Raw genomic sequence first — 14,327 nt, forward strand, 5'->3', positions numbered from 1 at the left:
GAGCTTTTGTGGTCTACTTTGTAGAGACGAGAGTATGATCACTAATCATCTCAATCATTATTACTTGATTTTGCCGCTAATTTGCAGGGAGAATAATATAAGATTCTCTTGAAACCATACAAGATCTGTATTTATCCATTCTGTGATGGCTGCAGGCTGTATCAAATGGCAACATTTTCTTACACCATAGTCATGATTGTGTATTGTGTTTTTGGTGTTACATATTTTTCTCCATCCCCCATACGTGTCTGTAATGTGTGGTGCTTGTGCTATTGATCTAGTTCTTAATCTGTTATGGAACCACATGATTTGTGCTTTTTAGCTTCTGAAGGTTGTTTACTGTTTAAGGTTTATGTTATAAAGCATAATTATACCATAAGGATAATTCAACTAAGAACACTCTTAAATTACAAAGTGACAGAGTAGCTGGCCAGTACTTATGTTTAGATGATCTTTCAAGCACTGCCAGTAGAAATACTTAAAAGTAAATGAAACTATTCCTAGCCTTTGGAACTGTTAGCTGTTTCCTATGGGAAGAAAGAGGGATAGGTTAGAGAAGGCTGGAAAGGAGGAGCATGAAGTTGAGTTGCAATGATTTCATAAAAATAATGAATGTTTTGATGAGGCCAGCACAGTCAGTCAGCTCTGAAGAAAGGTCAGTAGACAGGTCCCTCTCATCCTAGAGTCAAATCTGCCACTCATTTCTAACCTTGCCCAAACCTATCTCTCTTTCTTCACTGAGGTAGACATTGTCAACTCTAAAAGCTGAGAATTTTTTTTCCCCTAGCTGAAAGTTTATTTACCACCTTTACTTGGAATTTTCCTCCCAGATGTAAATAGTGGCTAGCCTTTGTGTCTACTTGTAATAAAGCAAAATTAGTGTCTTATGAACATTCACTAGAATATGAACTATGCTGCAGTGCAAAAATTTCAGTTCGGATTACTTTCACTTCTTTTCCATGTTTTAGATCTTTTGTCTCCAAAACCCTATATGGAATAACTTCATATGCTTTGCTTGTACAGTCATTTTTTACTCTTTACATCTTCATTTTTTCTTAACTACGATTTTGGCCAAGATAGACACAAAGCCCATGCCTACTACAGTAGTACAAGTTTATATGCCAACTAGCTCTGCAGATGATGAAGAAATTGGTGAAATGTATGACGAGATAAAAGAAATTATTCAGGTAGTGAAGGGAGACGAAAATTTAATAGTCATGGGTGACTGGAATTCATCAGTAGGAAAAGGGAGAGAAGGAAACGTAGTAGGTGAATATGGATTGGGGGGAAGAAATGAAAGAGGAAGCCGCCTTGTAGAATTTTGCACAGAGCATAACTTAATCATAGCTAACACTTGGTTCAAGAATCATGAAAGAAGGTTGTATACCTGGAAGAATCCTGGAGATACTAAAAGGTATCAGATAGATTACATAATGGTAAGACAGAGATTTAGGAACCAGGTTTTAAATTGTAAGACATTTCCAGGGGCAGATGTGGATTCTGACCACAATCTATTGGTTATGAACTGCAGATTGAAACTGAAGAAACTGCAAAAAGGCGGGAATTTAAGGAGATGGGACCTGGATAGACTGAAAGAACCAGAGGTTGTACAGAGTTTCAGGGAGAGCATAAGGGAACAATTGACAGGAATGGGGGAAAGAAATACAGTAGAAGAAGAATGGGTAGCTCTGAGGGATGAAGTAGTGAAGGCAGCAGAGGATCAAGTAGGTAAAAAGACGAGGGCTAATAGAAATCCTTGGGTAACAGAAGAAATATTGAATTTAATTGATGAAAGGAGAAAATATAAAAATGCAGTAAATGAAGCAGGCAAAAAGGAATACAAACGTCTCAAAAATGAGATCGACAGGAAGTGCAAAATGGCTAAGCAGGGATGGCTAGAGGACAAATGTAAGGATGTAGAGGCTTGTCTCACTAGGGGTAAGATAGATACTGCCTACAGGAAAATTAAAGAGACTTTTGGAGAGAAGAGAACCACTTGTATGAATATCAAGAGCTCAGATGGCAACCCAGTTCTAAGCAAAGAAGGGAAGGCAGAAAGGTGGAAGCAGTATATAGAGGGTTTATACAAGGGCGATGTACTTGAGGACAATATTATGGAAATGGAAGAGGATGTAGATGAGGATGAAATGGGAGATAAGATACTGCGTGAAGAGTTTGACAGAGCACTGAAAGACCTGAGTTGAAACAAGGCCCCGGGAGTAGACAACATTCCATTAGAACTACTGATGGCCTTGGGAGAGCCAGTCATGACAAAACTCTACCATCTGGTGAACAAGATGTATGAGACAGGCGAAATACCCACAGACTTCAAGAAGAATATAATAATTCCAATCCCAAAGAAAGCAGGTGTTCACAGACGTGAAAATTACTGAACTATCAGTTTAATAAGTCACAGCTGCAAAATTCTAACGCGAATTCTTTACAGACGAATGGAAAAACTGGTAGAAGCGGACCTCAGGGAAGATCAGTTTGGATTCCGTAGAAATGTTGGAACACGTGAGGCAATACCAACCTTACGACTTATCTTAGAAGAAAGATTAAGAAAAGGCAAACCTACGTTTCTAGCATTTGTAGACTTAGAGAAAGCTTTTGACAACATGAACTGGAATACTCTCTTTCAAATTCTGAAGGTGGCAGGGGTAAAATACAGGGCGCGAAAGGCTATTTACAATTTGTACAGAAACCAGATGGCAGTTATAAGAGTCGAGGGGCATGAAAGGAAAGCAGTGGTTGGGAGAGGAGTGAGACAGGGTTGTAGCCTCTCCCCGATGTTATTCAATCTGTATATTGAGCAAGCAGTAAAGGAAACAAAAGAAAAATTCGGAGTAGGTATTAAAATCCATGGAGAAGAAATAAAAACTTTGAGGTTCGCTGATGACATTGTAATTCTGTCAGAGACAGCAAAGGACTTGGAAGAGCAGTTGAACTGAATGGACAGTGTCTTGAAAGGAGGATATAAGATGAACATCAACAAAAGCAAAACGAGGATAATGGAATGTAGTCAGATTAAATCGGGTGATGCTGAGGGGATTAGATTAGGAAATGAGACACTTAAAGTAGTAAAGGAGTTTTGCTATTTAGGGAGTAAAATAACTGATGATGGTCGAAGTAGAGAGAATATAAAATGTAGACTGGCAATGGCAAGGAAATCGTTTCTGAAGAAGAGAAATTTGTTAACATCGAGTATAGATTTAAGTGTCAAGAAGTCGTTTCTGAAAGTATTTGTATGGAGTGTAGCCATGTATGGAAGTGAAACATGGACGATAACCAGTTTGGACAAGAAGAGAATAGAAGCTTTCGAAATGTGGTGCTACAGAAGAATGCTGAAGATAAGGTGGGTAGATCACGTAACTAATGAGGAGGTATTGAATAGGATTGGGGAGAAGAGAAGTTTGTGGCACAACTTGACTAGAAGAAGGGATCGGTTGGTAGGACATGTTTTGAGGCATCAAGGGATCACAAATTTAGCATTGGAGGGCAGCGTGGAGGATAAAAATCGTAGAGGGAGACCAAGAGATCAATACACTAAGCAGATTCAGAAGGATGTAGGTTGCAGTAGGTACTGGGAGATGAAGAAGCTTGCACAGGATAGAGTAGCATGGAGAGCTGCATCAAACCAGTCTCAGGACTGCAGACCACACCAACAACAACAACAACAACAACAACAACAACAATTTTTAACGATGAAGAAACTGGCAATTCCAAATGCTGATATTTGATATACTTTTCTGTCATTGTGTTAACTCTTTTACAGCAATGGATAAATGAACATCCTTCTTCTCTTCCACAAAATGTAAATTTTACCCAGCAATATGTTTGGCCACTAGCAACAATTTAAAAGATCAGCTTCAAAATTAAATATTCATATACACAATGATTCTTATAAGAATTTAAATGCCTACTGACACCTACACATAGGGTCGGTTTAAGGCACAAGTAACACAAGCCAGCAGAGGGACACCAAATGTGCCATAACTCTGAGATTTCAATACGCTGCATATCACAGTTGAGATGCGAAGAGGCGGAGGAGGAGGAGGAGGTGTCCAAGTGCAAGATTTGTATACGATGTGTTTGACACTAACACAATGTGTTTAACAATTAGCAGCAAAAACTGACGTGGATTTTCAAAGTGTACAAGGGAAAAGCAAGGATGGGGAGGATGTTGAATGATAAGTCACTTGTGTGGAGAAATGTTCTCAAACCAGCCCTGCCTACACGCATATCCACCAGTCATGAAAACCAGTTTCAGATAAGTGAGCTGTCATCAACCAAAACTTGCATGAGAATTCTAGTCACAGAAGGAAGGCAAAATTAATAAAGACAAAGCAAATGCAAAGCACAGTGTTCATTCTTGCTTACAGATATTTTTTTAATCATTAACTGCTTCTATTACTTTCTCACTGGATGTGTGTCTTTATCTACTGTAGAATTTTTTCAGATGAGCAATTGATGGCCGTCACTTTCTGACAAACCGTAGTTGCATGAGGGATATTTGAAGAGAACACATTTCTTCCTGGTCAGCATAATAATAAAATTGTCTTCATACAATTGTATTTAAGTCCAATAAAATGGAATGCTGCATATTAATGAAAGTACTTATTTGACTAGTGAAAGTTGACATAATTTCATTGCCTGCTTGCACACTTTCCTCCTGACAGAAAGTGAGGACAACGTACTTTGTATCCTGCCACTTGCAGGGAAGCAGCCTACTCATGCCGTATAAAATTCACATCAGTCTTTCCATTGTGTGCCAGCCAGTCTGCTGTAACTAGCTCTGACATCATAAATGTTGCGCAATACTTTAAAAATCAAGTAAATAAACTGAAAAGTTTCTAGCATGTCAGGAGTAATACTAAATCAATATGTGTTGAATATCAGTTCAACAACTTTAACCATTTTCAAAATTTGGACGTTTTTCTGTAAAAATTATTGGCGCAACAGAAAAGAGCTAGAAACTTAAAAAATTGTATTTAGATTCCTTTTGCATAATAATTTAGTAGAAACAGTATTCTGGATCTCACAAATTAAAATTTTAGTTGAAATTCATGTTTTTCTGGTTTTTGTCTTAAAAATTAAGGAAGCAAGATAGATTAAGTAGGTGAATAAATGAGGCTAGGATGTTTAAATTTAAGTAGAAGGGAGATCCGCTATAATCATAAAGATGTGAGAAGTTTCAATTGAATAACTATAAAACTATAGCGATAGTGTATCTCCAAAGTGCAAGTTCAGAGCTCGTCTACTGCGTATGGTGTAATTAAATTAATTCTCTCGTCCAAAATATTTGACTTAGCCACATCAGACTTTTATTATGATTACTTACCTGTGTGCTGAATGCACATATAAATTGAGAGCTTCCATCGGCCATCAGCAAAGGAAGCAATGATTTATTCGATAACTTAAAGTGGTGCATTACTAGCCCAGCAGCTAGTCGGGAGAGCGGAATTGATCAGGCGTTCCCTTAGCCGTCCACACTGTGGCTTTATATATAAGAACGCTGCGCGAGAGAAGAAGGCCCCAGATCTCTCCAGACGCTGATTAGCGTCGCGTCGGCATCATTGCTATAAACAGCCTCGGATGCCGTAATAAGTTACTCGGGATATGCGTAACCATGAAATCGTTTTCGAGTGAAGTGTTAATTCTGGGATGACTTTAATGATCTATCTTCAGTTCGTGTATGTCGTATTTTCACGTGTCGTCGCGGGACAGACATTCTACCATTATTTAGCGTGGTGTTTGATGAACATTATCATCAAATTATGGCGAGCATTCACTTAAACATTAATTTGAACAGTTATAGTTGCATCAGTGCATTAGACTCTGAACTGCTCTGTTAGTTGGATTGTGTGGATTCTTTTTGGTCTGTGACTTTCAGAATATAGTGAACATTTTTAGAGAATCGTTTTTGATTATGAATCCCAGACAATCTCCTAATTCCTCAGAGCTATAAGCTGTAGCTATAAGTGTATTTCTCAGATGAAGTGGGCACTAGGAATTCTAATTACAGGCTTCACGTTTTACTAATCACTTTCTGGTTGCCAATATTGTAGTTAGAGAGCCAGTGTTGAGAACGGTAAAAGACTGCATAAATAATAGGAACATTTGACAACAATAATTCCACCCGCCGCCCCACATATGTTGCTATTCGGCCGTGAAAAACAAAACATTTTAAATAACAATAATTCCACCCCCCGTACCACATAATGGTGCTAATCGGCCGGGAAATGCATCTTTTCTACATTACACTCTACATTTAAATAAAAACCATTTATTCCACCAGCCGCCCCTCACACTATATGCCACAGGAATGACTACACTGCCATATGACCCAATCATAGAAACGGATACATTAGGTGAGATCACTTTAATTTTTCATGTATCAACCTGACTTTCAGCACTTTTGTTCTCAAATGTTTGCCACAACTTCAACTTTCATACACTCACCAATATTACTTCACCTTCTTAAAATGTTGGTAAAAATAATTTTCCAATTTTTAATCCTTTCTGTCTCACAGCACCTGCTGAGCAAAATGTGCCTAATGAAAAGGTCCTTATTTTAATTCCAATAGTTGCTATTCATAACATAGTTGTACTGTTGTGACACAACGGTTTGAATGTATTTGTATGAAGCACACATGCTGTGAGAAGGAAACTAGGTATAATGATTATTGCTTACCTGTAAAAGAAGAAAAGAGTTTCAGCATGACTGAATGAATTGAAATAAATGTGTAAATAAATATTCCTTTTTTAAAAATGTGCAGAAATATATTTAGAATCAGATTCTTTCAATTTTTAGGACTGGTGGCTGTCTGTGTTGTTCAAGAAACTTGTTGGACAGAAGGTATTTTCTGTAAAACAAACAGCTTCTGACTCAGTCAGAATGTATGCTCACTGTGCAAATCCTGATGCTGGTGAAGGATCAGTAACATTATATGGGCTTAATACTGGGAACGAACCTGTATGGTTAAATATCAAAGGCTTAGAAGGAACTGCAAATGCATATATACTTAGCAGTGACAATGGTCTTCGTTCCAGGTATGGTTTTATTTATGTTCTAGAGTTAATATTTATTTTGCAATGACTGTCATTTGTACACTGAAAAAAGATATATTCTTCATTGTTCTACATTACAGTAATAATAATTGGAGAACTGTCTTTCATTATTGTGCTTTAGTAGCAGTTCATCAAGTAATACTTATTTTACTGGACCTAGTAAGGCATTTCTGGAGGTCCAGTTACGCGTGATGTCAAAAGCAATAGTTTAGGGAGGATAAATGTAGATTATGTCAAACAAGTATCCAGGAACTACCACAGTAGCCAGCAGCAAAAATTGAAGGAGAGTATGGAGTATTAGTGTGACAAATTCACAGTTATTACTGGCTACATGTTAGATGAGTTTGTAATGATGTGGAATGAGTCATTTTGCATTTTGCAGTCACATCACAAATTAATTTGCACATACAGTTACATACTGAACATCTCTCTCTCTCTCTCTCTCTCTCTCTCTCTATCTGTCTATCTATCTATCTATCTATCTATCTATCTATCTCCCCCCCTCCCACTCCCCCTTTTTTCCCAAAAAGGGAAAAGATATACAGATGTCAGTTAACAATTCCTACCCACCACCTTTTACACATTACAGTAATAGAAATTCTGCAGAATAGGAGTTGTCAAGAAGAAACTTTCTGAGGTTGTTATCAAATTTTACTACATTGTCTTTCAGACATTTTATATCACTGGGGAAGTGGTCAAAAATTTTTGTTGCAGCATTGTGGATCCCTTTTTGCACTAAAGATAACATTAGTGTGGAGTACTGAATGCCGTTTTTCCTTCTGGTATTGTAATTATGTACTTCACTGTTCCTTTTGAACTGAAGTGGATTATTTACAACAAACTTCATGAGGAAATAAGTATATTGTGAAGCAGTAGTCAGAATGCCCAACTCTTTAAACAGATGTCTAAAAGATGATTGTGGGTGAGAACCACATATTAGTCTTACAGCACATTTTTGTGCAATGAAGACTACCTTTCTTAAAGATGGAACACCCCAGAAAATTATTCCATATGATATTATTGAATGAAAATTTGCAAAATAGATCACCTTACTCATTTGTCACTTCCCAAAACTTGCCATGATTCCAGCTGCAAATGGTGCTGAACTACGTTGTTTTAGGAGTTCCAAAATGTGTTTTTTTCCAATTTAAATTCTCATCAATGTGAACCCTTAATAATTATTTACTCACCATGTGTTATATGTGCAAACTAAGTATGTTGTTTCTTTTTAAGATTGAGGAGTGAGACGATTTGCAGAAACCAGTCAGTGATACTTTTAAGAACTTTGTTTACCATTTCTTCTGTTTCTGTACATATTCTTGGATCGACTACAATACTAGTGTTATCTGCAAAAAGAACTAATTCTGCTTATTGTATACTATACAGAAGATTGTTTACATATACACTCCTGGAAATGGAAAAAAGAACACATTGACACCGGTGTGTCAGACCCACCATACTTGCTCCGGACACTGCGAGAGGGCTGTACAAGCAATGATCACACGCACGGCACAGCGGACACACCAGGAACCGCGGTGTTGGCCGTCGAATGGCGCTAGCTGCGCAGCATTTGTGCACCTCCGCCGTCAGTGTCAGCCAGTTTGCCGTGGCATACGGAGCTCCATCGCAGTCTTTAACACTGGTAGCATGCCGCGACAGCGTGGACGTGAACCGTATGTGCAATTGACGGACTTTGAGCGAGGGCGTATAGTGGGCATGCGGGAGGCCGGGTGGACGTACTGCCGAATTGCTCAACACGTGGGGCGTGAGGTCTCCACAGTACATCGATGTTGTCGCCAGTGGTCGGCGGAAGGTGCACGTGCCCGTCGACCTGGGACCGGACCGCAGCGACGCACGGATGCACGCCAAGACCGTAGGATCCTACGCAGTGCCGTAGGGGACCGCACCGCCACTTCCCAGCAAATTAGGGACACTGTTGCTCCTGGGGTATCGGCGAGGACCATTCGCAACCGTCTCCATGAAGCTGGGCTACGGTCCCGCACACCGTTAGGCCGTCTTCCGCTCACGCCCCAACATCGTGCAGCCCGCCTCCAGTGGTGTCGCGACAGGCGTGAATGGAGGGACGAATGGAGACGTGTCGTCTTCAGCGATGAGAGTCGCTTCTGCCTTGGTGCCAATGATGGTCGTATGCGTGTTTGGCGCCGTGCAGGTGAGCGCCACAATCAGGACTGCATACGACCGAGGCACACAGGGCCAACACCCGGCATCATGGTGTGGGGAGCGATCTCCTACACTGGCCGTACACCACTGGTGATCGTCGAGGGGACACTGAATAGTGCACGGTACATCCAAACCGTCATCGAACCCATCGTTCTACCATTCCTAGACCGGCAAGGGAACTTGCTGTTCCAACAGGACAATGCACGTCCGCATGTATCCCGTGCCACCCAACGTGCTCTAGAAGGTGTAAGTCAACTACCCTGGCCAGCAAGATCTCCGGATCTGTCCCCCATTGAGCATGTTTGGGACTGGATGAAGCGTCGTCTCACGCGGTCTGCACGTCCAGCACGAACGCTGGTCCAACTGAGGCGCCAGGTGGAAATGGCATGGCAAGCCATTCCACAGGACTACATCCAGCATCTCTATGATCGTCTCCATGGGAGAATAGCAGCCTGCATTGCTGCGAAAGGTGGATATACACTGTACTAGTGCCGACATTGTGCATGCTCTGTTGGCTGTGTCTATGTGCCTGTGGTTCTGTCAGTGTGATAATGTGATGTATCTGACCCCAGGAATGTGTCAATAAAGTTTCCCCTTCCTGGGACAATGAATTCACGGTGTTCTTATTTCAATTTCCAGGAGTGTATGAGGAACAGTAACAGACCTAAGATTGAACCTTGGGGAACACCATATGTAATTTCTCCCCAGTCACAATTATGTCCCTGGACTACTGGGAGTATCGGAAAAAAAAAAAAAAAATCAACCGATTTGACATGTCTATATTTCTGAAACTAATAAACATGTACAATGAATTTTGTTTTTTGATGAGTGGGAAACTAAGAAAGTTTTTCCTCAGCTTTTCATACGTGTTTCTGCATGCACCCCTTGAGATGCACGGCATATGTCAATGTGGTATTCAAATTGTTCCCAAACTGCAGTGAGCATGTCTTGAGTTACAGCTTCCACAGCTGCTGTTATGCGCTGTCTCAATTCATTCATTGTTGTTGGTAATGGAGGCACATAAAAAGAGTGTTTCATGCTGCACCCTCCACAAGAAATAATCACATGCAGTCAGGTCTGGTGACCTTGGAGGGCAGTAATGTAAGGCTGAATCATTTGGTCCAGTATGACCAATCCATCTTCAGTAGTCCTTTGATTTAAAAATTCCTGTACGTCCAGATGTCAGTGCAGCAGTGCCCCATCCTGTTGGTAAATTAAGCTATTCGAATCAATTTCCAGTTGTGGGAAAAGAAAGTTTGCATGCATATCAAGATATGTGTAACAGTATTCTTGCCAAAGAAAAATGGACCATACACGTTTTCCCATGAAACTGCAAAAAACACATTACATTTTGGAGATATATGTGAAGATAGTAACTGGTCTCAAAAGAACGGATACAATTGATGACCGTGCAGGTTATGTAGGATAAATGATGATTAATTGAAACCCTCAGCTGCTGAGAAGTGTTGTTGATATACGTCGATGGGGACAGCTGAAAATGTGTGCCCCAACCGGGACTCGAACCCGGGATCTCCTGCTTACATGGTAGGCGCTCTATCCATCTGAGCCACCAAGGACACAGATGAATAGCGTGATTGCAGGGACTTATCCCTTGCATGCTTCAAGAGTTCGCTATTCATCTGTGTCCTTGGTGGCTCAGATGGATAGAACGTCTGCCATGTAAGCAAGGGATCCCGGGTTAGAGTCCCAGTTGGGGCACACATTTTCAGCTGTCCCCACCGAGGTATATCAACAACACCTCTTGGCATCTGAGGGTTTCAATTAATTAACATTTTAGAGAGTCCCACTCATGTTGTCCAACTTCATGTGGTTGTTCCTTACCCCATTTTCTCACATTATGATGGTTCACCTTTCTATTTAAATTAAATGGAATGTTGCCTCATCACCAAGTGTGGAAGAAAACTGTCAAGATTTTATGTGATGACAACATTTATCTCATTGCAGTTCAGGAAACTCATGTTAAAGATGAAGACTAACTTAAACAGAGCGGTATGATTCCAGGCTGCAACCGAGTTGACGCAATATATCATCGTGCCTATTGTGTGGCTACGTATGTGCAAATATCAATTGGAGATGTCCACTTGTGCTCAGCAACAGTGCATGTTGTCATACATGGAATTGTTGTCAAGACAGAAGATCTGAGCAATATGTACAAGCCACCAACCATTTCCTGGCCCCAAGATGTCTGCCATACCTGCCACACACAGCAATATACGAGGGGGATTTTAATAGCCACCACTCTCTGCGGAAATGTAGAACAGCTGATGGAAATGGCGAGGCTCTTACTAACTGGGCAGACAGTAGCAACCTGTTCTTAGTTTTCAACCCAAGGCCCAAGGAACATTTAGGTCATCAGCTTGGAGAAAGGAATATAATCCAGATATATGCTTTTTGATGGCTGGCAATAACCATACACCGCTAAGAACTACAAGACGTGTATTAACAGACTTCCCTCATAGCCAATGCTGCCCACTTTGATTGAGATTGGAATCAATATCCCACTAATAACAACTGTACAACGTACAAGGTCACAAGGTGGAATTTCAGAAAGGCAAAGTGGGATATCTACGAGGAAAAATTGGATAAGTGCTTGGGATGGACTCAGGACAGACTCATAGGTGCAGTTAAAAGTGCAGCGAAAGCTGCTGTCCCAAGAGGGTTCCATAAACAATATGTACCAGGATGGGACAAAGAGTGTGAAAATAAGTATCAGAGATTCCTGGAGAGTGGAGACCCTGAGATTGCAGATAGCCTAGACAATGCATGGCAAGAGAAATGGATTGAAACCACTGAGTCTCTTGATTTCAAGGCATCTAGTAGACAGGCTAGACAGGCCAGGTCTCTCCTTCGAAAACTAGGTGGAGCTAACAAACTACATCATAAGTCAACAGATATTTCTGCAAATAGGATTTCAGCTCACATACAGACAACACCTAGAGTGCCAAAGGACAAGGAACATACAAGGTTAATACACGGTGAGCTTAGTGCTCTTAAGAAAAACAGCACACTTTTGGACCAGTATTCTTCAAAATTTACTCCTAATGAAGTCAGAGAAGTGCTGAAGAGTGTCAAGGTGGAAAAGGCACCTGGATTGGATGGAATACATGCAAAATTCCTTCTTCATTGTGGGGAATATGCCAAAAAATGGTTTGCAGAGTTTTACTCAAATATAATGGCAACAGGGAAAACGCCACAGAAAACAAAGAACTCACAAGATCACTGCACTGCTTAAACCAAGGAAACCAAGCGATGAGCCGAAGAGTTATAGGTCAATCGCATTGCTCAGTGTCATATACAAGCTGCTCAGGAGACTCCTGTATAACAGACTGAGCCTAAAAATACTGGAATCAGTTCCAGACAAACAATCAGGATTTTGGACTAATAGAAGCTGCACTGATCAAGTACTTTCTCTGACAACACATATAGAGGCAGGCTACCAGAAAAAGCAAAAAACATCATTTGCATTTGTAGACCTGAGTGCAGCTTATGACACTGTCTGGAGACAAGGCTTGCAGTACAAACTCATAATCCCATGCAGTAATATCATCAGACTCATCAATAACATGCTTGCCGGGAGGCCTTTACAAGTGATTACTGGAGAACAAATGAGCTCTACCAAAATTCTCAACTATGGGCTACCACAAGGCTCAGTCCTTGCTCCATTGTTCTTCAATCTTTATACTTCCGACAACCCAAACACACAGTCTAGGAAGTTTGGCTATGCAGATGATTGGGCTATAGCTGCACAACATGAATCATTCGAGGCTACCGAAGACACCTTGTGCTCCAATTTGAAGCTGCTGAGTGGCTATTTCTGCAAATGGAGACTGCAGCCAAATCTGGCTAAGACATAAGTGTCATGCTTCCACCTTTGCAACCACTCAGGAAGAACAGAGCTTAATGTCATCTTTGAAGGGAAACGCCTTAGCCACAACTACTATCCCAAATACCTAGGAGTCACATTGGACAGGATGCTCTCTTACAAGGAACACCTGACAAAGACTGCAGATAAAATGGGGACAAGAAACAACAACATCCATAAACTGTACGCCACCACTTGGGGCTCCACAGCAAGCACACTCCACACATCAGCAGTTGGGCTTGTCTACTCAGTGGAAGAATACTGTGCTCCTGTGTGGATTAACAGCCCACATACAAGCAGGATTGATGTGGTACTAAATGACACCATGCGCATTATCAGTGGCACAATAAAATCTACACCCACTGTATGGCTGCCAACCCTGAGCCACATACTACCACCCGCAGAAATGCGGAGAAAAAATGCTCTTCTCAGCGAGTTCAACAAGATAACTAATAATCCACAGCTGCCCGTACACAGCGACATAGCTGACTTGGAGTGCAGAAGACTTAAATCAAGAAGACCACCATTACTCTGTGCTAAAGAGATGACAAACTCCAACTTTGATGTTGGCAATCTGTTGAAACAACACTGGCAAGAACAGATCCCACCAAAATGCCAAAGTTTCACGATAGCTGAGAAACTTCCTGGCTTTTACCAGTCATGCAAAGTGTGGACAACTCAAAATTGCATTCGTTCTTTCCACGAAAGATGGGCTGACACCCTCTACAAATGGGGAATGATACCAACACCAAATTGTGACTGCGGCGCTGAAAAACAAACAGTCCTGACAAATAGTGGAAGAATGCCCAGTTCGAGCCTACAAGGAAACCTTAAACAATTTCCTCGCTGTAACGGAGGAGGCAATTGATTATATTAAATGGCTTGATGTCAATCTCTAATTAACCTAAGCATAAAAAGTGTATGCCATAAGATAAATAATAAAAATAAATAAATCTCCACACTGTTTTAATACATTGTTTGAGATGTCATCTACTCCAACAAAACATTTATTTTTCAAAGATTTTTTCCTTATTTCACAAGAGGTTGTCAGGTGAAAATTAATCTGATGAAGATTTCTCAAAACTGACACTTCCATGTACTGCTTGGCCTTTTCTTTTGAACTATTCTTATCATTTTTTTCACCTAACTTAAGAAATGGTTGTTAAATACATTAGCTACTTGTGTACTGTTG

General features: G+C 40.7%; 1 protein-coding gene across 2 annotated transcripts in view; it reads left to right on the top strand.

The window, feature by feature from the left end:
• The window catches only part of LOC124790026 (heparanase-like), a 312,355-nt gene that overhangs the window by 234,773 nt on the left and 63,255 nt on the right, over positions 1-14,327 (top strand). The window contains exon 7 of one of the 2 annotated variants that reach the window (XM_047257580.1): positions 6,815-7,053. The exons of the other annotated variant lie outside the window; for it this stretch is intronic. Within the exon in view, the coding sequence (XP_047113536.1) occupies positions 6,815-7,053 (239 nt within the window). The remainder of the gene's footprint in view (positions 1-6,814; positions 7,054-14,327) is intronic. 2 annotated transcript variants of the gene reach the window in all.

Source organism: Schistocerca piceifrons, chromosome 3, assembly GCF_021461385.2.
Source record: "Schistocerca piceifrons isolate TAMUIC-IGC-003096 chromosome 3, iqSchPice1.1, whole genome shotgun sequence".
Classification (NCBI taxonomy): Eukaryota; Metazoa; Arthropoda; class Insecta; order Orthoptera; family Acrididae; genus Schistocerca; species Schistocerca piceifrons.